At 38.5% G+C, this 25024-nt stretch overlaps 4 protein-coding genes and 1 long non-coding RNA gene across 8 annotated transcripts; 3 read left to right on the forward strand and 2 right to left on the reverse strand.

Annotated features, from left to right (window-relative positions):
* Window positions 1-1909: 1909 nt before the first annotated feature.
* LOC111800042 (ABC transporter G family member 22-like) lies at window positions 1910-8442 on the forward strand. 3 transcript variants are annotated; one of them, XM_023683619.1, is made up of 11 exons: window positions 1938-2038; window positions 2164-2564; window positions 4307-4377; window positions 5007-5242; window positions 5352-5507; window positions 5605-5788; window positions 5889-6197; window positions 6433-6720; window positions 6862-7146; window positions 7235-7342; window positions 7792-8442. In XM_023683619.1, exons 2-11 carry the CDS (start codon window positions 2180-2182, stop codon window positions 8008-8010), a joined length of 2241 nt encoding a protein of 746 aa, XP_023539387.1. In that variant the 5' UTR covers window positions 1938-2038; window positions 2164-2179; the 3' UTR covers window positions 8011-8442. The 3 variants fall into 3 exon arrangements, with proteins under 3 accessions (XP_023539388.1, XP_023539387.1, XP_023539386.1); XM_023683618.1 differs by having other exon boundaries at window positions 1948-2038; window positions 2160-2564; XM_023683620.1 differs by having other exon boundaries at window positions 1910-2564; window positions 4310-4377.
* LOC111800044 lies at window positions 4387-5711 on the reverse strand. Its single transcript, XR_002815953.1, has 3 exons — window positions 5585-5711; window positions 5084-5203; window positions 4387-4986 (listed from the first exon to the last, which is right to left on the reverse strand). It is a non-coding gene; the product is annotated as an uncharacterized LOC111800044 (long non-coding RNA).
* Window positions 7690-14989, reverse strand: LOC111800043 (prolycopene isomerase, chloroplastic). 2 transcript variants are annotated; one of them, XR_002815951.1, is made up of 15 exons: window positions 14150-14989; window positions 12640-12846; window positions 12451-12550; window positions 12094-12176; window positions 11912-11968; window positions 11686-11838; window positions 10979-11057; window positions 10709-10857; window positions 10481-10615; window positions 9432-9545; window positions 9048-9158; window positions 8857-8965; window positions 8481-8591; window positions 8155-8341; window positions 7690-7995 (listed from the first exon to the last, which is right to left on the reverse strand). XR_002815951.1 is itself a non-coding variant. In XM_023683621.1 (13 exons), the coding sequence occupies exons 1-13, from the start codon at window positions 14654-14656 to the stop codon at window positions 8518-8520; spliced, it is 1878 nt and encodes a 625-aa protein (XP_023539389.1). In that variant the 5' UTR covers window positions 14657-14989; the 3' UTR covers window positions 8372-8517. The 2 variants fall into 2 exon arrangements, 1 of the variants encoding a protein (XP_023539389.1); XM_023683621.1 differs by lacking the exons at window positions 7690-7995; window positions 8155-8341 and having other exon boundaries at window positions 8372-8591.
* A 1542-nt stretch (window positions 14990-16531) lies between these two features.
* Window positions 16532-21871, forward strand: LOC111800682 (sucrose-phosphatase 1). Its single transcript, XM_023684488.1, has 10 exons — window positions 16532-16758; window positions 16912-16967; window positions 18860-18957; window positions 19043-19342; window positions 19430-19531; window positions 19667-19861; window positions 19946-20230; window positions 20443-20629; window positions 21463-21509; window positions 21589-21871. Exons 3-10 carry the CDS (start codon window positions 18898-18900, stop codon window positions 21682-21684), a joined length of 1272 nt encoding a protein of 423 aa, XP_023540256.1. The 5' UTR covers window positions 16532-16758; window positions 16912-16967; window positions 18860-18897; the 3' UTR covers window positions 21685-21871.
* Window positions 21872-23946: 2075 nt separating this feature from the next.
* Window positions 23947-24423, forward strand: LOC111800159. The gene has a single exon (XM_023683748.1). It carries the CDS (start codon window positions 23947-23949, stop codon window positions 24421-24423), a length of 477 nt encoding a protein of 158 aa, XP_023539516.1.
* Window positions 24424-25024: the final 601 nt, after the last annotated feature.

The raw sequence follows: 25024 nt of genomic DNA on the forward strand, positions 1-25024 counted from the left end.
TTTATAAAAATATATAAATAAAAATAAAAAAACAATAATAAAAAATAATAAAGAAAATAAATAAATTTAAAAGTTTAGAAGATAATATGGGAAATTAAAGAGGGAGAGGTTTGTGTTCAATGATTAATGGATAAGATCCTAATCACACAAATATCGAACCAAATTATTAAGTCCAAGGGTGAGCGGTATTAAGTCGCTAATGGTCGAGATTACATATCTTATCCAATTTAGCTATATTTAGGTGGACGAAAAAACAGTTATTTTTCCTACCAGTTTCATGATCGTTTTAATTTAAAACTTTACAAAATGTTGATTTTTTTTTTAAAATTTTATAGATATTTTCAATATTTGAATATCGATAACTAAAAACTCGAGTAAATTACATTACAAGTAACCGTTTTTTTTTTTTTAGGGTTATTTACAATTATGAACATTGGTAGTATTAAAAGTGTTGTTGAATTCCTTTGTGTAGAGGTAATGTAATAGCAAAGAATGGCCTCACATTTGGTCACCAAAAAGGTCTTCAAACTCAAACAAAAATTTGATTCTTTTGGCCTTTTAAATTCATCAAGCAATGCATGAGTTCTTCAAACACTTCATTATTGTGAAAAGCTTTTCCCTTAATTGGACTAAAAACCCTCATTTACAAAGCAAAATGACGCCCACAAAAAACTCGTGTCATCGTATCGTTGATACATACGTATTTGCTAAACACGTGTTTATGTTCCCTATGTTTGAGTGTTTTTTCAATTTGGTCCTTCCGGATAAAAGTGACTGATGGTAAACTACAGAAGAGGAATTACATTATTTCTAAGAAGAATATTCAAAATATTTACCAGCTTTTTAGAAACCCAGATGAATTGACTTAATCCTGAACCTAACAATCCAAGTTTTTGTTGGAGCAAGAACCCTTGAATCAGCTTTTCTAGGGAAGAAAGCCTGTATCGTACTTACCGGGGGAGCCTCATTCCAAAAGGCAAACGTCCGAAAAAACAAGCTACGAAAAATAAATATATATATATATATATATATATATATATATATTGGGTTTATTCAATCCATAAATCTCGAGTCCAATCCCTTGTTGTCATAGATCAGAGGAATGCTTCCTCAGATTCTGGATCCCTCTCTCAAAGAGAATGAATCTTTTTATCCAAGGATCAGAAGGAAAAAAAAAAAAAAAAAAAANCAGCTGTGACCAATCTTCAAGTTTGATTCATTGGGGTTCGAAAATGCGAGATATCTATGGGTTCGAAAGAAGAAAAATCCGCTGGCGCGACTATTTTAGTCGCGGGATCGGCCCTCGCCATACGGTTCTGCAGCATGCGGAACACGACGATCATTAGAAATAAAAATTAACACATTTTTATACAAAGTTTGGATCATGCTAGAATTAGATTATGTTTCGAGAAGCCAGATTTAAAACCTTGTTCTAAATTAAATCACACTAGAATTATATATAACTAGGAGGACTAAATTGAAAAACAAACCAAATATTAGGGATTAAAAAAATAAAATTTAAAATTTCCAAAACAAAAAAAAAAATATTGAAAACGTTGAGTAAGATATTGTACCAAACGCAATGTACATGCATTTATTTTCCTATTAAGGAGGGTTCGTTCCTTGAAAATGAAATTGATTTCTCTAAGAATACGAAAAAAATACGAAACTTTGGAACACGTGTACGGGCAAGATGGTAGGGTTGTTTTGAGAATGATTGATGCTCGGTGAGATAAGGTGCAAAATGTCTCACCTTTCATTATTAGAAAAAGAAAAAGAAAAAAAAGCCTTCCTTAAAAAAACATACAATTTCTAAAGTCTAGTAACATCAAATATGGGATATTAGGCACACTTGTTATATACCATAAAACATAAGGGTATTTTCGGTACTAAAAAAACAAACTATTCCCTCTCCTAATGGCTCTTTATATAAGAAGTGAATGAGCACCATTGATGGTGCAATAGATTGAGCCAACTCTTTCTCTCTCTAAAGCTCTTCACTTCTGAATCTCCACTCTCCTTCAACATCACCAAAAAGGTATGGTCAATATGAACTATGAATCTTCTTTCACAATGGCGAATTGTCAAACCATTACTCTTAATCATTACACATTCATCATAGCATATATATGTGTGTGTGTGTGTGTGACATGACTTAGATAGGAAGGTTGGAGACGACATGGAGAAAACAAGTTCGTTAGGATTGGCGAGGACGAAATCCGATCAACTGTTGGAGAAGGTGGCAGCAGCATTCAAGTCACCGACGTCGAGCAGAGAGGCAAATGGGGTGGTCGGGGAGAGTGGTAGCTCGACGTTGTCGAGGAAGCCGAGCAAGCAGACGCTGACAGCTCCTTCACCGGGGTGTGGCAGTGGCAGTGGTCGAAACACACACATCAGGAAGTCTAGGAGTGCACAACTGAAGCTGGATTTGGATGACTTGGGCAGTGGTGCAGCCCTGAGTAGAGCTTCAAGTGCTAGCTTGGGCTTGTCATTCTCCTTCACTGGCTTCACACTGCCACCTGATGAAATTGCTGATTCCAAGACATTTAGTGATGAAGATATACGTAAGTAATTCTATAGCCTTACTTGAACATGACTTGTTCTATAAATTCAACGACTGTTTTCGAGTTCTAAAAGATATACGTGTCGGTCTATAGTATAGCTCTTTACACGGAAAGAAATTTAGTTGAGAATTTAGAATGAAATCCACACAAACAAGAACATAAGCGAATACTCATGAAACAAAATTCTTCAAATTCAATACAAACTACTAATTTTCGAAGATTAGTTTCGATTTCTTCGTCATCTACTTTCTTTTATGTTCTTCACGTTCTCTTCCTACTTTTTCAATATGGTTCACACAATGTGTTTGGTAAAGGAAGATGAGAGACCGTTGGGCTATGGGTCCCGTTTTTCTGAACCCCGTTTTTGTTTGGTAAAGAGAAAGTGTCATGGTTTCGCTTACAATGGGAAAGCTAAATATAGTTGTGGCAATAAAAGTACTCAAATCTTGTGGTTATATGCTTGACCTTCTGCCTCTGTATTCTATTGAAGCATGGGAAGATAAGGCTTAAAAGAGTGACTGTCATATCCTCATACCAATTTAACAATCATAATACTTTTTTAATGTTCTTTTCTGTACTTTTGGCTCTATGGTCTATTATTAAAAATCCCCCCAAATTCAAGTACTTGAAGTACAATTTTGGAGTTTACAGCATTCAATCTTTCCGTCTAAAGATTCTTAACGAGGAACAGTGACGTAGAGTATTTTTGTGAGATCCCACATTGGTTGGAGAGGGGAACGAAGGATTCCTTCGAAGGGTGTGGAAACCTCTCCCTAGTAGATGCGTTTCAAAACTTTGAGGGGAAGCCCTTGAAGGGAAAGCACAAAAAGGATAATGTCTACTAGTGGTGGGCTTGAGTAACAAATGGTATCAGAGACAGACATCGGGCGGTGTGCCAGCGAGGACGTTGGGCCCCCAAGGGGGGTGAATTGTGAGATCCGACATCGGTGGGCTTGGGATATTACAATTTTTCCTCCTTTTACTTTTAAAACTCTATTGCTGCAACAGAACCAGCAATTTGCTTGGCTTGGATTTTCTCTCTGTTCTCTCTTCTTCCTTTTTTTGTTTTTTTTTTTCGGTGGGGGGTTGATTTGGCCTTATCTGGGACACTTATGCTTCTTTGTCTGGTAATAGATACCAAACTTGTGAAGGAAAGGCTATTAGGTGGTACTACTAATCAAATCAGCAGACTGACTAGGGCCCATGTGTTATTATTGAAAGAAAAGTTCAATCATTGAAGACTTCAATTTCATATTTGTAGACTCACCCTCAAATTCCTTTACCTACCTTTGACTCCTTCCCAGTATATCCAATTGACATTATTTACTCTTTCTGACTCTTCTATAGATGATTATTTTCGAACGTTTCGGGCTGCTTCCAATGCTTTTAGTCCATTGTTAGCTGCCGAAAACTATTATTAGGACATTACGTGTGTGTTAGTCACTAGGTAAGGAGTTGGTTACAAAGAAAGTGAATCAGCAAGGACATATGCAATCAATGGTTTACTTAGTAAGGCTTGAGTTCTACTCAGAAGTGAGAGGTCTAAGTTCCTTAAATTACTTGGGGTGTTTTTTTAATATCTTTCTCTCTGTATGGTGTTTTCTTTTCAACTTTAATCATTTCCAATAGAAGTTGGCTTCTCATATAAGAAAATAATGGTAGTTCTACATTTCAAGAAAGAAGTATCTTGGGGTAAATTCCCGCTTCGACCGTCTAACGTTTATATGCATATAATATAACAGCAGAGGATGTACAAGCAGGAACACGCAAGGCCAGATTTCAAACAGAACCAACCATGCCTATTCATCTCAAGGTAAATAAAGTGTAATGTCACCATTGAAATAAAGTGATTCTCCCCCAATACATGGCCACCTAATCTTTGATAACCAAAAACAAAAAAGAAAAAAAAATGAGTGTTCAAAGTTGTATGGTTCTGTTTTTCTGATGTCAAATGAATTATGGCTATCTATTTGGACAGGCAAAAACAGGGAGATTGATGTAGAGATTAAAGCACAATCCCCATAGAACATGGCTAAGCTAGCATGCAAATTATAGCATGGTCAGGTTCAGTCTTGTACAAAGTTTCATTTTATATCACCATTCATGTACAAGACTCATCCCATCTTTCCACCCAACTGAGAGAACAAAATAAGAACCAGAAAGATAAAATAAAAAACTTGAAAGGATAACTGTCCTCCTGGAATCTTAGACAAGCCTGATTTTTAGAAAACATTGAGTTCATGCACGTCAAAAATCAGGTTGTTTAAGGCTCAAAGAAGCTAATCAACGCATATCACTTTGTAGAGGGAAAGAAGTATACTTTTGGGAAACATAGACATCTCTAACCTGAGTTGAATATTTGCCCAAAATATGGTGAATAATGATTGTCTGCAACTTTACTGAACTCAGTTCATCCTGTTGTCTGGATGAAAATTTTTGCAGTTCACAGATGTTACTTATAAAGTAATTATAAAAGGATTGCGGACAAATGTGGAGAAAGAGATCCTGAATGGGATTACCGGTTTGGTACACCCAGGCGAAGTTCTGGCCTTAATGGGACCTTCTGGAAGTGGCAAGACAACATTACTCAATCTGCTCGGAGGGCGGCTCATACGATCTACAGTTGGTGGTTCAATTACCTACAATGATCAACCATACAATAAGTTCCTGAAAAGCAGGCAAGAATTCTAGACGAAGTCCACGGTTTACTCTTCAGATTCCGATACTAATGTAGAAAGATTATTAAGAAACATATTTTGATCATGACAAAATAAAATGCCATTACAGGATAGGATTCGTGATGCAGGAGGATGTTCTATTTCCCCACTTGACAGTGAAAGAAACATTGAGATATGCAGCTTTGCTACGACTGTCAAGAACATTGACAAAAGAGCAAAAGGAAAAGCGTGCTATGGACATTATCTATGAGCTGGGCCTTGAAAAGTAAAGCTTTGCAGCTCTTTCTAACTGAAAAGGCATTGAACCATACCATGTTACATTCTTCTGGAATAGGCACTCACCAATATAGATCCTCCTGCAGGTGCCAGGATACAATGATTGGTGGCTCCTTTGTCCGTGGGGTTTCGGGTGGAGAAAGGCGTCGGGTCTGTATAGGCAATGAGATCTTAATCAACCCCTCTCTCCTCTTTCTTGATGAACCAACCTCAGGCTTGGATTCTACAACTGCATTGAGAATTGTTCAGATTTTACATGAGATAGCTGAAGTATATGCACATATATATATATATATATATATATATATATATTTTTTTCCTTGGCTGATTAGCTCCAACATAGAATGATTAATCTGTTCTTCCATGGCAGGCTGGGAAGACCGTGGTGACAACGATTCACCAACCATCAAGCAGACTATTCCACAACTTCGACAAGCTAATTCTTCTTGGGAAGGGAAACTTAATCTATTATGGAAAAGCAGCAGAAGCAATGAACTATTTCTCATCTATAGGATGTTCCCCACTTATTGCAATGAATCCTGCTGAGTTCTTGCTTGACCTTGCAAATGGCAACCTCAATGATGTGTCTGTTCCATCAGAGCTAGAGGATAAGGTGCAAGTAGAGAATTCTGAGCCTGACAGTAGGCTCGATAGACCTTCTCCAGCTCTTGTGCAGGAGGTATGTTTCGGGAAATCAAGCCACATTCTTCACTTCTTTGGCTTTGATTTCAATATGATTATAATCCAGTTTGAAATAACCTGATCGTAGTAGAATTTCCATAGCTAGAAGATCGTCTGAATTTCATAAAATACGAGTCAAGGCATCCAGTTTTCAATTAGATTGTAATACTTGCAATAATGCGCACTGAAAATGAACGACGATGATTTGATTGGAATGCAATAATTTGAAGCAGTATCTTGTGGAGGCTTACGAGACGAGAGTTGCAGAGAAGGAAAAGAGGAAGATGCTCGCACCTCTAATGCTCGACGAAGAGCTGAAATCGAAGGTGAAGTCTTCGAAAAGGCAATGGGGAGCGAGCTGGTGGGAACAATATTCGATACTGTTCCATAGAGGAATTAAAGAAAGGCGCCATGAATACTTCAGCTGGCTGAGAATCACTCAAGTTCTCGCCACCGCCGTTATCTTAGGGTTACTGTGGTGGCGATCGGAAAGTGGCACTCCAAAAGGCTTGCATGACCAGGTAGTTCAACTCCTCCATTGTTGTAGAAACTTTGAAGCTTGAAATCTTAACGATTTACAGAAGCTTCGATTTATTCCGCTCAAGAATTTCACGATATTCAGGCCGTTACTTGTCTAAATGCTTTCATTTGCATTGCTGTAGGCTGGATTGCTGTTCTTCATAGCAGTGTTTTGGGGATTCTTCCCAGTGTTCACAGCAATATTCACATTCCCTCAAGAAAGAGCAATGCTAAACAAAGAAAGAGCGGCTGATATGTACAGATTCAGCGCTTACTTTTTGGCAAGAACCACAAGTGATCTTCCACTTGATCTTTTGTTGCCTATTCTTTTCCTTCTTGTTGTCTACTTCATGGCAGGCCTAAGGCTTAGCGCTGCTCCTTTCTTCCTCACCATGGTCACTGTCTTCCTCTGCATTGTGGCTGCTCAGGTATGCCTTCTTCTTCTTCTTCTTCTTCGGATTGAGCTCATTTGGTTTGCTTGGAGGAGTGATTTGAATGAGTTGTTTCATCATATAGGGCCTTGGCTTGGCTATTGGAGCTACGCTCATGGATGTCAAGAAGGCCACGACTTTAGCCTCGGTCACCGTCATGACCTTCATGCTTGCCGGTGGATTCTTTGTACAAGTAACGTGCTTCTCTTTCGTAATGAATTTTAGTGAAGTTTTAGTTCATATTATCGAAGTTAAGCCTAGGTCGACCATAGGTAGTGGAGATGGAGACGGGAAATATAAGTTATTTACAAGTAAAGAAACTAAACTTTCACAAGATCGTAAAGATTCAAGGTAGATCAGGTCTAAAATTTGACCAGCTATCAAGGTAGATCAGGTCTAAACCTGAAGCTCAGATGTTGTTCGACTGTCAAGGTAGATCAGGTCTAAAATTGAGAGCTCAGTTGTTGTCCGGCTATCAAGGTAGATCAGGTCTAAAAACGTAATTACATAAAGCATAGGAACTAAAGTTTAACAAGCATGTAACAAGATGGAATGAGTGATATACTATGAGACTCGAATTTTAACCTTGAAAACGTTAAGACGTATGGTAAAGTATTCACATATCATATCATTTTTTTGCAGAAAGTTCCGGTGTTCGTGTCTTGGATCCGTTTCGTGTCATTCAACTATCACACATACAAGCTTCTCCTAAAGGTGCAGTACAACAACATCCTACCTACCGTAAAGGGTATGAAAATGGACAACGGAGTAGTCGAAGTTACTGCTCTAATCGCCATGGCTTTCGGGTATCGTCTCTTAGCTTACATTTCGTTGAGGAGGATGAAACTGTCAGGAGTTTAACAGAAACAGAATGCAAAAGATTTTCTGAGGAAGATTTACTACAAGCAATCAGAGCATTGGTTTGCTTGAGCTTGAATCTGAGTTGCAGGGTCTAACAAATAGTAAAAATCTCTATTATGGAAACTCCATTGGTAATGTACTTACCTTTTGGAGACGGTGATAGCATCGAAGGCCGAACGGGGACGTGTTATCGTCGGTATGGCTTGCTCCTGGAGGTGCATCATCTAGCTAGAACATTTAAACAGCTAAATATAGTAGCCTTTAACAGTAGAGGTTTAGTTCCAAATCCATGAACATAAAATGTTGGCAGCACCTTTCTGTTCTTCCTTTTCTACAAGAGAAACATTCAGTTCAGAGGTGCTTTTTTGGTACAAACTCGGTTATTTATTACCGTTACATGAATCATAAATGTATGAATACGACGTTCGCTTCTACTGCTCTATTTATAAGGAACTATAGCAGCTACTTACACAGCAGATCATGTAAAACATTTACGGCGCCATGAACTCAAGCCAAGGTCCTTAACCAACCGAGTAGCCGAAGAAGAGCAGCATCCAAAATGGGGGACTTCTTTTCAAGCCCTGTCAAAGTAGAACGCGTTAGGAGGCAGTATAATTCTTGCCAAGCTACGACGAAACTAGATACCATCGAACGATAATCGGAACTCAAAGTTATGAGTTGTATAGTTCGTGAAACAAGTAATTCATTTCAGAAATGATGATCACCAAACTAGTTCTGCAAGGTCTCAAAGTTGGGCGAACCTAACTTGCTTGAGCTAAATTCGTTTCGGAAGACTACCCGAGATTGTAAATGATCATCAAATATCTGGAAAAATTGAAAGCTCACCGATATCAGCAGCTACTCGATGCGCACACATCACTCCGGAAAAGGCTACAGCTATTACTCCTTGTCCGGGAAAGCAGCTATCACCGACACAATACAGCCCATCTATACCCTGCAGGTCATCAGCAATGGCCTTTCAGTTGGATGTAAATTAAGCACATAGATAGGAGGTTAGCATTCAATCATAAACTCACAGTTGTATTAAATGGCATTCCAAGTAATCCCTTAGGGGTTCCCCGTGGCATCGGTCCATAGGTACCATTATTACGAGCTAGGAATCGTCTGTGTGTCTTCGGTGTCCCAATCTGTCATCATTTCAGAAATTTTCAGCCAACATAGCCAGACACCCGAAAGCCATGGCGATTAGAGCAGTAACATGTACTACTATGGATCACTTTTAACAAGTTCAATCTTTGTTGAAGCTTACTTCATTTTATTATTTTGATTCGAGTTTTTACGAAACGCACCGGTATTCTGTAAGGAGAGGTGCGGTTTTTAAGTGGTCAAAGTTTCTCAAGCATAGACACTTATAAAACTCAGCAGGATTGTGTAGTAGAGCATTAGAACCAAACATATACCTCCATAAAATCAATAGATGATTTTAAGCCGGGAAATAATTTCTTCTCTAGTCTAGAAATGATTTCATTTGCAATTTGCTCCTTCTTCTCTTCGTATTCTTTTCTGGAGAGCCCCTGGTATAGGATGCAACAACTAATCAAATGGAGGGTGAAAACAGGCGGATGGAGATTAAATCAAAGTCTAATACAAAAAAACATAATGGGAGATCCCACGTCGGTTGGAGAGGGGAACGAAGCATTCCTTATAAGGGTGTGGAAACCTTTCCCTAGTAGACACGTTTTAAAATCGTGAGGTTGACGGCGATACGTAACATGCCAAAGCGGATAATATCTACTAGCGGTCGGCTTGGGTTGTTACAAATGGTATCAGAGCCAAACATCGGATGGTGCGAGATTGTAACAACCCAAGTCCACTTCTAGCAGATATTGTCCTCTTTGGACTTTCCCTTTCGGGCTTCCCCTCAAGATTTTTAAAACGCATCTGCTAAGGAGAGGTTTCCACACCCTTATAAAGAATGCTTCATTCTCCTCCCCAACCGATGTGGGATCTCACAATCCACCCCCTTTAGGGGCTTAGCGTCCTTATTCGCACATCGTCCGGTGTCTGGCTCTGATACCTTTTGTAACAGCCCAAGCCCACTGCTAGCAAATATTATCCTCTTTGGACTTTCCCTTCCGGGCTTCCCCTCAAGATATTTAAAACGCGTCTGCTAGAAAGAGGTTTTCACACCCTTATAAAAAATGTTTCATTCTCCTCCCCAACCGATGTGGGATCTCGCAGAGACACTAGTTGGAGTAGGGAAAGACCCTCTCCATAGTAGACGCGTTTTAAAAACTGTGAGACTGACGACGATACGTAATAGACCAAAGCGGACAATATCTGCTAACGGTGGGTTTGGGCTTGGGCTTGGGCTGTTACACATAAAATCTTTGTTGTTTCTGGAACTAGTTTAGGGTGGAGAAAGTCATAACAGATACGAAGAGTGGGACGTCCGAAGCCTAATTTTTTTTAAAAAGTTAAAACTATCATTAACAAATTGTAGACTCACCTCCCAATCCTCTATGGAAGAAGTGGTAAAAATGTGAAGGATATGACGTCCCTCCGGAGCCAACGATGCATCGAGAACAGTCGGGATGCTCAGAAAGATGCTTCCATAGGGCTCCTCTAACCTTCTCCAATCACTCTAATTACAATAACAATACGAAGGTTTCATAGCAATTCCATGAAAAGTTAAATGAAACTGTTGAAAGTTACAGCTAGTAAAAGTATCAACTACCTCAAGAACAAAGTGGTGACAATCTGTGTCAGGCGGTAAAACCTCAGCTTTCACCCCCATATGAATTGAAAGAAAAGATGGGGCCTTAACATAAAGTTTCTGAAAGTTCTCCTCTTCCTTGGGAAGGTCCACTCCTTTTAACAGCTTTCCTTAAACAAAACAAAGTTCATACATAATCAGTAATTAATAGAATTCTGGGGGTAAGAGGGAGATGAAACATTCAACCAAGCAATATGATAAATTCTGCTAAAGGATTTGAGAAGAACTAACCAAAGGTATCCCATCTGGTAGCATTTGATACTATAGTTTTAGCAAAGAACTCCCTTCCATCAGACAGCTTCACACCTACCTACAATATAACCAAGTAAAAAATAAACGCAAATCTAAACATCTAATTAAGTCGAACATAACTTGTGAGATCCCACATCGGTTGGAGAGGGGAACGAAGCATTCTTTATAAGGGTGTGGAAACCTCTCCCTAGCAAACGCGTTTTAAAACCTTAAGGGAAAGCCCAAAGAGGACAATATCTTCTAGCGGTGGGCTTGGCTGTTACAAATGATATCAGAGCCAGACACCGGGTAATGTGTCAGCGAGGAGGCTAAGCCCCTAAAGGGGGTGCACACGAGGTGGTGTGCTAACAAGGACACTGGTCCCCGGATGGGGTTGGATTGGGGGGTCCCATATCGATTGGAGAGGAGAAGGAGTGTCAGCAAGGACGCGGGGCCCCGAGTGGGGGGTAGATTGAGGGGTCCCATATCGAATGGAGAGGGGAACAAAGCATTCTTTAAAGGGTGTGGAAACCTCTCCCTAACAAACGCATTTTAAAACCTTGAGGGGAAGCCCGAAAGAGAAAGCTCAAAGAGGACAATATCTGCTAACGGTGGACTTAGGCTGTTACGTAACTCAACTAGCTAAATTATAGATTTCAATCTTCATCCCTTGTTTGTATCATAATATTCTAAAAATAAATACTCACAGCTTTTCCATTTTCGGTTATTATCTTCGTTACGTTAGCTTTATACATTATCGAGCTGCCCTGATCAACGAGACCCTTTGCCAGGGACATTGCAATTCCACCAACACCACCAATAGGGTAGTTTATCCCACCAAAATGCCTGTCACATAAAACCTGAAGCAGACAGCATTCAGCGAAACGAGACAAAACGAAGAAAAACGTCTACCACAAACTCATAAAGCCTTACCATGGCTGCATTTATCATTGGTGTTTGCAAAGCATTCACCGTGCTAACGATAAAACACTGCATAAGCACCGAAAATAAGTTAATTTCAGAAGAAATATATGGAGTATGAAAAGAAACCCTATAATTTATAAAAGACAAAACTTACACCAAATATTCTCAATTAATCAATTCTCTGAGCTCACCTCTGCATCAATAAACGACAATAGACGGGGATCCTTAATGTACTTCCGAGCCACGTCTCCAGCATTTTGAGGCAAGTAGTACGCTGCAATGTGGATTACGTTTAAATACTTTCAGAATATGTATATTAATGAACAGGAATAAGCAAGCATTTCTTCTTTGATGTGTTGCTTAAGGGTGAAAATTTTCTTCAACCGACGAGAGAAAAGATAGATCGAGTGTCACTCCCTCAATGAACGCAGCGAAAACCCAATTAATAATGGCATATGTTTCGTATTCGTTATTTCTTACCTCAAAACTCTTACTCCTTAGAGAAAGTTTCAAAAATAAAATACAATTAACAAAATAAAAATCATTACCAAGTGTCAGGCATTCAAGAGGCTTCTGAAAGAACTGTCCGAAAAGGTATATCGGCTCCTCCAGCGATTTTAATTCCAATGAGTTTAAAGCATTGAATATCTATCCATGTAAGTAAGTTCATCACGTAAGCCAATCATTGTGGAGAAAAAAATCAGGAGGAAGATGCAGTCATCTCATAAAAAACTGACCTTCCAACAGGCTCCATAGAATTTGAGGACTCCTTCTCTTTCATGGGGAAAATTGCTAACAAGTTCTTCGATAAATTCACTGTATTCTCGGTGAATCCTTACCGAAAGATTCGTAGGTAGATGGAAATGAACAGTGGTTGGATCGGGAATCACTTGCATCTCACAACCGACGGCTGACAAAGCTTGTGTAATTAAATTTAGATTTCCCTGTCCACCATATTCGTTGAATAAAGAACCAAGGAGACTACCAGCCAAATGACTCAAATTGAAGAGAAAATTACAGCAAAGTTTCCTGGAAATAACTCATGAATGAAAGATGGAAGTGCAAAATGAAGCAACCATCAACCAAATGAAATGAAGTGAGCAAGATATGATCTTTTTTAACAAGCCCAGTGGTCTGAACCAGAAAACACTCTTCAGATCTTGTAGAAGAACATTGTATCTAATATACTTTATTGATCTATGCATTGATTTTTTTCTAGAGAGATGTATGTACACATTGATTTCTTTCTAGAGAAATGTGTGTCCGTATTTTATATATACGAGTATCTGGTCAGCTTATGTAACAGCCCAAACCCACCACTAGTAGATACTGTCCGCTTTAAACTTTCCCTTCCGGGCTTCCCCTCAAGGTTTTAAAAAACCTCCCCACCCTTATAAGGCATGATTCGTTCCCCTCTCTAACCGATGTGGGATCTCACTATCCACCCCCTTGGAGGCCAACGTTCTTGCTGGCTTACCACTGAGTGTCTGGCTCTGATACTATTTGTAACAGCTCAAGCCCACCGCTAGTAGATACTGTTCTCTTTGTACTTTCCCGTTTGTGCTTCCCCTCAAGGTATTAAAACGCGTTTGATAGGGAGAGGTTTCCACACCCTTATAAGGAATGCTTTGTTCTCCTCTCCAACCGATGTGGGATCTCACAGCTTATGTGCACCTCACAAGACAACTATCTAACCCTACCGCATTTAGTTGTTAAGGTAACTCATAGAATATAAATTCTCAGTGCCCATCATTGTTTAAACTCATTCTCTCTAAGCCCTTCATTATTTCCATAACCCTCATTGACCATTAGGCCAACCCATAGTGAGTTTCTCAAATGTATACACACCAACGATCTCTTCATCTTAGCCACGTGCGCATTCACTTTCTCCGTGCTACTTCCCTCGTTCTCCGGTTATAGCTAAGGAACCTAAGTTAACCTTGCTCACTTATATGCTTCCACACTCGTTGAAATTCAATGCAGTGGGTGTACTTACATGGCTCTTCCCATACAATAAAGCTTAAAATCTACTTCTAACAAATGAACACTTCAATCTAGGGATAAATGATTAAGGAGACTAGTTTTTGCCCTTTCAATCACTTTAACAATCAGAGCCACAACATAACTCTCTCTCACAGTATGAACAAACTAAATCAAGAGCATGAACAATCATTCAAACCAAAAGGTAATGGCATGCTTTGTATCTCAATTAAAATGATAAGTAACAACAATAATTAATGAACTAACCTTATCACTGAAACCAAACATTACAGAAGATCCAACATCAAAAGTATAGCCATCCCTCTGATAATAACCAGAGCTCCCACCAGGAATCACATACTTCTCCAAAACCAACACCTTAGCTCCTTTCACTGCTAATTGAGTAGAAGCAACTAAGCCCCCAATACCTGACCCAATAACAATAGCATCATAATGGCTCTTCTCCTCGCTTCCTCCTGCTGTTCTATCGCCGTCGCTCTCCACAGCTTCATCAACGCTCAATACAGATTTTGTCCTCACGATGAACTTTTCACTTCTCAAATTCACCCCAGAGAAGCCTGTATCAAGAAATTTAGCTTGCAAATTTCTGGGTTTTTGGCATCTGGGTTTGTTCCTATCTACAATTTTTTTGTTACTCAAATGAAAATACAGAGGGGTTTTGCACCCAAAATCCAAGTCAAAATGGGAATTATAAACAGCAGATGGAGAATTAAGCGGCAAACCAAGCATGGAAAGTGAGCGGAGAACAGCCATTTTGATTGTTCCGCTTCGGATTATGAAGAATTCAGTAGTTCAGCTTCGGATTATAAACCAGAGGGAGGGTTTTGATTCGAACCCATGATTCCTTTTGAAGATGAGACAAAATGGGCGTCCGATTGGCTCTTCTTTAATCGCTGAACCAAAAATAGAAGTGCGTTTTTCGTTGTTTGCTTCGAGTAACTTCAATTGACGGTTGGTGGGGCGGTGGAAATTTGGAACTTCAATTACTTGGCTAGTGGGTAGCAGTGTAATCCACTTTCCTCACCCAGTGTTAATGGCTTACGTTGAGCAGAGCCATAAATGGATGAGGAATTTCGGATTTGTGGCAAGACTTCCTCGATACTCTCTCAAATTCTCCAAAATCTGAGGAGATTGAATTGGGTTCTTGAAATGGCGATTGGGTTTGTGGAAAAAGAAAAAAACCCCATTGTGGGTTAGCCTACCTCGTTGACATGGTTGGATGATGAAAGTCACACCTCCACTAATTTAGAAAATGATCATGAGTTTATAATAAAAAAATACTCTCTCCATTGTTATGAGTCCTTTTTTGGTGAAGCCCAAAGCAAAGTCACGAAAACTTAAGCTCGAAGTGGACAATATCATATAATTGTAGAGAGTTGCGTTTATCTAACATTGTATCAGAGTCATTTAGTCGTGTCAATAGATTGGTAACATATCATTGTGGAAAGTCGTGTTCATCTAACATCAGAGTCACTTAGTCGTGTCAATAGATTGGTAACATATCATTGTGGAGAGTCGTATTCATCTAACATCAGAGTCACTTAGTCGTGTCAATAAATTGGTAAATCCTCAAATGTCAAACAAAGAACTCCAGAAGAGTTGAGTTGATATATTTTTTTTTTAATTATATAAAGCTCAAATATCAAACATTTTAAAATCAAAATGCATCACTAACATCGGTTATAATCATTAAATATTCTTAGTCTTTGTAAAAGTAGGGTTAGATCAGGTTGAGCGGTAAAAGTAGGGCTAGGTTAGGTTACAATCATTTCATTTTCATTAAATTTAAACTATGATAATTTTAAAAAAAATTTAAGGTTTACGGGTATTATTGAAACAAAACTCATAATTTAGACGTATTTTTTTTTTCATTAACATTAAACACTCACGGTTTGGACAACATCGGTGTCTACTCAAATTGGTCTTTAATTAGGCACTTGTTCAAAAACGAAATAACATTTAGGTACAACTTGGCCTTTATCCAAAAAGAAAGTTGCTCACTTTATTGCTTGATGAGTCACATGCAACGTGACAAGACCCTTTACGTTTAGTTTAATAGGTTGTCGTTCGGTATGATTAAGAAATTATTCAAAGAATTAAAATTCATTATCTATACTAACAAGGTACACATTCCTGTTCGGTGACTCGATCATAGAAATTCTACAGTTAAGTTAAGCTTACTTTGCTTCGAGCAATTGTATTTTGGTGGGTGACTTCTTGATTTATTTTTTTAAATGCACGTAAGTGAGAACAAATCATACTAGAAGGTCTCGAGTTGGTTTGTAGGGTAGTCTTTACTCTAAGAAGTAATGAGTAAGTAACGTTACCATGTCGTAGGTAAATGTCGAGGCCGAATCTTGACATGGGTAGTTAGGAGGTCCTCCGACGACCAAAAAAAAAAAAAAAAAAAAAAAGTTCCTCCCTCTCGCCATAACCCTTCATTGCCGGCACACCTCAACCATTAATAGATCATCGAAAACACTTGCTACTACTCATCTATGACGATCGATTGAGATATTGGATTGAGTCAGTAGAATAATATATATATATATATATATATATATAAATTCATAAATTCATATTAATTTTTATAATTTCACAAGAAATTTTCTTCATCGGTATGGGAGGCCCACTGCCTAACATCCATTTACTCCGACACCGTCCAACTTCCAAAACTGGTTTTTAAAACCATTAATTTTGGGCAACATTCGAAAATAAATTTCATATTTCTTCAAAATTTTCAGTGAGAATATTCCCATCACCATCTCAAAAGAAGCGCCAACGAATTTGGATCCGATTCTTATCATCACTCGTCTCCACTGATTCCTCCAATCTATCACCTCCCAATTTCACAGGTATTTTTCTGTTTCTATCATTTCCGATTCATGTTCTAATCGAGACCCACTACTTCCTCATCCATCCACATCATTACAAATCACACCCGGTTTCTAGTTTCTGTGAATCCGGAGACATTTTGATTTGATCATGCCCTTTTCTTGATGTTTCAGCGTCAATTCTTGGTGGGTGCGGCTTATTCTCAGGTGGGGTGATCGACAGTGCTGGGGTAAGTGTTTTGTTATTTTGTTTTTCCTTCTCGTTTTGAGTTGTCGCGATTGGTGCGATCTTCATCGATTGTTTGGTTACTGGGAAAATTTCGGAATCGAAGAAAATGATTAGGGATTTCGTTGTTGCGATTGTTCTTTAGATTGTTTTAGTTGATGCCATTGTTCCTTTGGGTTGGAGGTTTTCAACTAGTTTCGATTGTTAAATTTGGCCATTACAGCTCGATTACTTTACTGTTTGGCTAGCTTACCCTATCGTTTTGATTGTTAAACTTGCTTCTGTTCATCATATGAATCAATCCTGTGGCCTTCTTTGAGTAGATGATGGATTATTTTAGTTGGTAGATTAAGATTTGATTGATCAAGTAAATGTTATGTGAAATTTGTGTTTTCTGGGATTGAATCTTAGAAACTTAAGTTTAGAGGCTGCTTTGATTCTGCATGAACTTTGGGGGAAGTTTCTGGGAATAGAGGACTCAATGCACAACGCTAATGGTTTGAAGCTTGGATGTTAATCGTTTGGATATTTCTAAGCCTAAAACTTTCCTTTTTGAGACAAGAAATCCTTTCTTGTGAATGTATCTAAGCATTTGGGAGCTTATTCACCAAGAGTTTAAACGCCCATGACGTGATTCGAAAGCAACTCCCTTCATGTGATTTCGCCTTGGCGATGCGATGTACCCCTGACCACCTCTTTCTCAACTGCTCCTTTGCTGAAGTTTCTGAAGTTGCTTTCGACTTTACCTTGATCTTTTTGTTAATAGTGGTCGGGCTTCCCGTCCGAAAGACGAAGAAGATTCTTTAGCTTCACTTTGTTAGACTTTTTTTTACCCTTTGGCTCCAAAGGAACAATTGAATCATCAACGAGAAAGAAAACTCTTCTTATTGGTTTATAGAATCTTTATCCTTTTTGGATCTCATGGTGTTGACTTTCTCCTCCGTTCAATAATTATTGTATAAACATTCTTTTTGCCTAATTTGAATACTTTATGTAATCTCTGGCTTTCCTCCTCTCTTTGTATTTGAAAAAATAAATAAAGGAAAACATGTATCTATACCTCATGTGTGAGATCCCGCGTTGGTTGGAGAGGGGAACGAAGCATTCTTTATAAGGGTGTGGAAACTTCTTCCTAGTAGATGCATTTTAAAACCTTGAGGGGAAGCTCGAAAGGAAAAGCCCAAAGAGAACAATATCTGCTAGCAGTGGGCTTGAGCTGTTACAAATGATATCAAAACTAGACACTGGGCGGTGTGCCAATGAGGACGCTGGACCCCCAATGGAGTGGATTGTGAGATCTCACATTGGTTGGAGAGGGGAACGAAGCATTCCTTATAAGGGTGTGGAAACCTCTTCCTAGTAGACGCGTTTTAAAACCTTGAGGGGAAGCCTGAAAGGAAAAATCCACAGAGAACAATATCTGCTAGCGGTGGGCTTGAGCTGTTACAAATGATATCAAAGCCAGACATTGGGCGGTGTGTCAATGAGGACGCTAGACCACCAATGGAGTGGAGTGTGAGATCTCACATTGGTTGAAGAGGGGAACGAAGCATTCCCTATAAGGGTGTGGAAGCCTTTTCCTAGTAGACGCGTTTTAAAACCTTGAGAGAAAGTCCGAAAGGGAAAGCCCAAAGAGGACAATATCAGCTAGCGTTGGGCTTGAGTTGTTACATGGCTATGTAAAATGTCAAGTAATGTTATACTTATAAACAGAAAGAAGTTGACAACTTCTGAATGCTCATGCAAATGCTCAATATGAAGCTATAAAGAATTCATTCATCTGAATAAAACTTTGATCCATTTCTCACATCTCCTGAGTTGAACATGAGTATATTTTTCATCTTTAATTATACTCCTGCTATTAAAATTTGATTGACCTTTTGAGTTGTATTCTAGATTGTCTCAACTACAGTATCGGCCCGAGGATTGCAATCATGGACAGGCTTAGTGTTTCAGCGCGTCTCATGATAGTTTCAGATCTCGATCATACCATGGTTAGATCTTTAATATATCGTTTATTATTTTATAACTCCAATTCCTTCTGGCAGCAATCTAATCTGTTGAACGGTTTCATTTTAGGTCGATCATCACGATTCAGAGAACTTTTCTCTGTTGAGGTTTAATGCATTATGGGAAGCCAATTACCGTCACGATTCTCTGCTTGTTTTCTCAACTGGAAGATCCCCCACTCTGTACAAAGAGCTAAGGAAAGAGAAACCTATGTTAACTCCTGACATTACCATAATGTCTGTGGGAACTGAGATAACCTATGGCCACTCAATGGTGCCTGATGAAGGTTGGGTTGATGTTTTAAATCAAAAGTGGGATAAGAACATAGTCATTGAGGAAGCCAGCAAGTTTTCTGAACTTACTCCTCAGGTACTGTTTACACTTTTGAGGTTGAATAAAGAACATTGCAGTAAGGTATAAGTCATGTAAAAGACTGACCATTTTGGGTTCATGTAGGCCGAGTCAGAACAACGACCGCACAAGGTTAGCTTCTATATTCAGAAAGATAAGGCTCAGGCTGTTACCAAGGCTCTTTCTGAGTCTATGGAGAGACGCGGGGTAAGGTTTCATGTACAACTTTTTATCCGTTGACTGAGTCGTATCACAGCGTCTATCATTTAAGCTCGTGTACCAACCATTGGGTCTAGAAGGAATTTTAACCATGAAGCTACTTTTTTTTGTGCTTATTATCAGTTGGATGTAAAAATAATCTACAGTGGAGGGATAGATTTGGATATATTACCACAAGGTGCTGGAAAAGGACAAGCTCTTGCTTACCTCCACAAAAAATTCAAGTCGATCGGGAAACTACCAACTAATACTCTTGTTTGTGGTGACTCGGGGAACGATGCCGAGCTATTTAGCATTCCAGACGTATTTGGTGTCATGGTAGTTCATCTGCATTACGATTTGTTAACATCATAGACAATTCTATTTCTTTTTTCCACCTATGAAATATTATGCATTATGTAGGTTAGTAATGCCCAGGAGGAATTGTTGCAATGGCATGCTGAAAATGCCAAGGACAACAGCAAGATTATTCATGCTTCAGAGAGATGTGCTGCTGGAATTATAGAAGCTATTGGTCATTTTAACCTCGGTCCAAGTACTTCTCTTAGAGATGTCAAGGACTTCTTGAACTCTAATCTGGAACCTGAAAGCATTGGTCATGAAATCGTGAAGTTTTACTTGTTTTACGAGAAATGGAGGCGTGCAGAAGTTGAGGAATCTTGCTTGGATCACTTGAAAATAGCCTTTGTATGTCTATCTCTTTGATCTTTTCATTCTCATTTCGTGACAACATTGTCTTTACTTCGTTCTTGCTCATGTAATTTAATATCAGCATCTCTTCTGGTCTGCTGTTCTTGTATGCTGAATCTGCTCATTATTTTCTTGACCTGAATTGTGTCGAATTCGGACTGGTTCGAGACTCTTTTTTTATTACTTTGATCCCTTTTTTTCTCTCTCAGAATCCATCTGGTGTTTTTGTTCATCCTTCTGGTCTCGAGCAATCTCTCTCAGACAGCTTGAATTCAATACGAAAGCACTATGGAGATTCTCGAGGAAAACAGTATCGAGTATGGGTTGATCGAGTGCTGCCCACGAAGATCGGCTCGGACTCGTGGCTCGTGAAGTTTGAGAAATGGGAATTATCTGGTTTGACTGCTTACCTCTTGGTTTCCTTATCTTCTCTCCACTATCCGTTTTAGATTTATCTTATTTTCATTGCATTAATCAGGTCATTTGATATTAAAAAATCTCTAGAATACTAAATTTCCTAAGTGAACTCATGACCCAAATAGTAAAAGTATCAAGTTTACAGATCGATAATCAAGTGTTGTGAGATTCCACATTGGTTAGGGAGGAGAATGAAACATTTTTTATAAGGGTGTGAAACCTGTTTTAAAAACCTTGAGGTGAAGCCCGAAAGGTAAAGTCCAAGAGAACAATATTTGCTAGTCGTGGGTTTGGGCTATTACAAATGGTATCAGAGCCAGACATCGGACGGTGTGACAGCGAGGACGTTGGGTCTCAAAGGGGTAGATTGTGAGATCTCACATCGGTTGGAGAGAGGAACGAAATATTCTTTATAAGAATGTGAAAACCTCTCCAAACCTTGAGGGGAAACATGAAAGGGAAAGCCCAAAGAGGACAATATCTACTAGTGGTGGGTTTGAGCTATTACAAATGGTATCAGAGCTAGACACTAGACGGTGTGCTAGCGAGGACGCTGTGTCCTGAAGGGGGTGGATTCTGAGATCTCACATCGGTTGAAAAGAGGAACGGAACATTCTTTATTAGGGTGTGGAAACCTCTCCCTAGCAAACACGTTTTAAAAACCTTGAGGGGAAACTTGAAAGGAAAAACCCAAAGAGGACAATATCTACTAGTGGTGGGTTTGGGTTGATACAGTGTCGTTCATAGACTTGTGTGTCTGTATATTTTCTCGATTACCTGCAACCATTGGCTGACTTGTCGAAACTTTACAGGCGAGGAGCGACTATGCAGCTGGACAACTGCCATACTAAGTTCAAAGGTAAATAATCAACTGAAAAGCTGATTTTGCTGTCTTTCTTGTATGCTTCACTGAGATTGTGAGCTTCTGTAAAATTTAGGATTCAAATGGTGGCAATGAGTTAGCTTGGTTACACGTCCATCAGACTTGGCTGGAAGGATCAAAAGCAGAGCTTAGTTCAACCTGGCTGCTTTAGATGGCTCTTTTCTTTCAATCCAAATCTTTTTAACTCCACAACTAAGGCAATGCTTCTAATGCTTCTGCTTCTTATCAAAAATAAATGTAATTTGATGGTTTGACATCTTTATGAATAAGTTTAATATCATGATTACCTTGAAGGGTTCTTTACGATAAAAATGAGATATGGTGTTGAACAGGTTGTTTGTGATAACGTCTCGTTCTTTCATACTTTATCTATAGAAGTGTTCCAGTCGCCGTCACGTCATTTCAAGTCATTATCATGTTGATTTTTCTTTAAGGTTAATATTCTCATAGGGTTTCAACGCTACTACAGCACTTCGCTAATGCTCGGCTAAGTCTTGAATGTCCACGTTAACCGTTCGCTTTCTCAGTAGCAATAGCTTACTCTGAATGTAGTTCTGAAATATTTATATGATTTAGCCTCTGCATAGGCTCAAAATTTCATTAAATATATTCCTTGGTCTATAATATAATCTTAAATATTCGTAACTATGTCTAACAATGAGCTTGAATTTATTGTCTTTCTAGAAATGACTATTAACAGCTTCATCGGTTGAGCTATGATCTTTTTTGAACCGTACTGTAAGTTATAATTCTTCCTTAAATGATTGGTAGCAGTATGATTGTATTTCCCGTTCAAGAAAAAAAAAAAAGAATTACATTTAATATTATAAGATCAACAAAAGGATTATCGACAATGATGGATGAACTTAAAAAAAAGGACCACTCTAATTAATAAATTAAAAAAATTAAAATATTTTAAAGCGATATCATAAAAATGAGTTGAAATTTGTTTAAAAATTGGGATACCAAACATTATTAACATATTTAATATATGATAATAGGTTTTCGTTATATATTGACCAATAAAACACCTCTATATTTTTATTCGTTTTTCATTTTATTAAAATTATTTCACCTAACACATACATTTGTTTTTAGAGTTTCGAACGACAACTCTTTTAACTTTTAGTTTCGTGTCATCTGATAAGTTCCTAATTTACACGATATTAATGAGTATTCGAAGTCGTATATTAGAAGTCAATGTACAACGTGTGCATAGAAATGGTTTAAAAAATCAATCAACCCAACCCCATTAAATAAACGAGAACTTTATTGATTATGTTATTTCATGAATTTCCCTAAAATTAACTTGAGTTGAATCGATCTCAATTTTTAAATTTAAATATAATATACATTTATTTAATTTTTAAAATATTTTTAACAATTGAGAGGGTAATTTTTCAGATAAAAAATGAAAGTAAATCTTAATTAAATATTTAAAAAATAAAATTTTAAAACATCCCAAAACCTTTGCTTATGGCAATGGATAAAGTAATAAATACATTAAAAGTCAAATTGGAATCATATTACAATTTAAAATTAAATTAATTAATATTTAAAATTTTAATATTCTTTTGACTTTCTTCAATTTAGTTAGGGAGTTTGTTTTAAATTAACCATTTTTAATTATACCAAATTTGTTTTTTAGTGTGAAAATTTAAATCTTTAATTTTTTCTTTTTTTTTTATAATAACGATAAATTCAAACTCTAACCTCTAAAATAAAATTAATAAAAAAAAAAATGTTAATGTGTAAAAAAATTAATATATTTAAATTTTTAAAAATTGATTAAAACCAATTTTTTTCTCTCCTTCTCAACAGAAATTCCCCATTTCTGTCTCTGCTTCCTCATTTATAGGATCGCATTTGATTCTCAACCAGACCCCAAAACAATTCCCCATCTCTCATTCTCTCCGTACTCCGGTCTTCTTCCAATTTCAGCTTTCGCCGCCGCGATCTTCGCCGTCCCACCTGTTCTTATTCCGCCTCCTCTGCCTCTTCTCCTTCGGGCCTGGATTGCTGTTCACCGGCAACTCCACTCTCCGCTTCCTCGCCTGTTTCTCATTCTTCTCGCATGGCTGCTTGTGCTCTTCTTCTCTGATTAGATTTAGGAAACATTCTTTGTGGGAGGAGGGATTGGAGATTTGATTATATCGTTTGCTTTGTTTTCTGTTTTTATTTATTTATTTATTTGTTTGTTTATTTTTTTGGTGTGATCTGCTCGATTCCTTCTCCCACAGAGAATGTTTCTGATGGAGGAAGTCGAGATTCTGTGACAGGAGTTAGCGATTTTCTTTTTCGATTTCTGATTTTTCTTGGTGATTTTCCGTCGAGAAAAACAGGAGGAAGATAGAAAGGAGGTTTCGATTAATATCAACGATATTTGTGGCTAAACCTAGCGGAATAATCGGCAATGTCGAATAAGGTTATGTTCCGTCCGCCATTGTCGAAACGTGAGCAACCACTGTTACGGAGCAAATCCATACCTGGCAGCCTCCGGTTCGCGGAGGTTGCTGGCGGCACAACTGCCGAGTGCGCTGCTGTGTGCTGTTGTTGTCCTTGCTTTGTCCTCCACTTCCTCGTCCTCGCCATTTACAAGGTTCCGGCCGGGCTCTGCCGACGCGCTTTAAGGACGAGGCGCCGGCATAGTCTAAGGAAGGGAACTCTTCCGGCGAGGCGCGGGCGGTGCTCTGCCTGCAGTTACGACGAGGCGGATCTTCAGATTCTTACCGGCGGAAAAACGATGAACGCATCGGAACTGAAAGGTAAAAAATCGGACGAAACGGAAAGGAAAGTTATGGAACTGGAAACAGAGATGTGGGAGACTTTTTATGGTACTGGTTTCTGGAGAAGCCCCTCTCAGAGAGATCAAATTACAGATTCTATATGAAAATTACCATTTTCATAGCGATTGTTCATCCATATCTCTGCAAATTTTCCCGGAAGAGAGGAAAATTTCGCGATCATCTCTCTGAGTTCTGTGTGTGTTTGAATTTGATGTGTTTAATTTCTCCAGATCTTGTACTTCCTCGTTTCATCTTAATTCTCGTGTATCTAAAAAGAAAGAGAGTAAATAAGCAAGCATGTTTTTATATATATGGTGATATAAATTTGACTAAGATTTGGATTCTTTTTAGGTTTAACTTATAATTGATGCTTAAAAAACTGATTATTGTAGCCTCGACGTGCTACACTATCCCACGTTAGGCCTAACTCGATGGTAGCCTTGACGTGCTACACTATCCCACGTTAGGCCTAACTCGATGGTAGCCTCGACGTGCTACACTATCCCACGTTAGGCCTAACTCGATGGTAGCCTCGACGTGCTACACTATCCCACGTTAGGCCTAACTCGATGGTAGCCTCGACGCGCTACACTATCCCACGTTAGGCCTAACTCGATGGTAGCCTCGACGCGCTACACTATCCCACGTTAGGCCTAACTCGATGGTAGCCTCGACGCGCTACACTATCCCACGTTAGGCCTAACT

This window comes from Cucurbita pepo, chromosome LG08, assembly GCF_002806865.2.
Source record: "Cucurbita pepo subsp. pepo cultivar mu-cu-16 chromosome LG08, ASM280686v2, whole genome shotgun sequence".
Classification (NCBI taxonomy): Eukaryota; Viridiplantae; Streptophyta; class Magnoliopsida; order Cucurbitales; family Cucurbitaceae; genus Cucurbita; species Cucurbita pepo.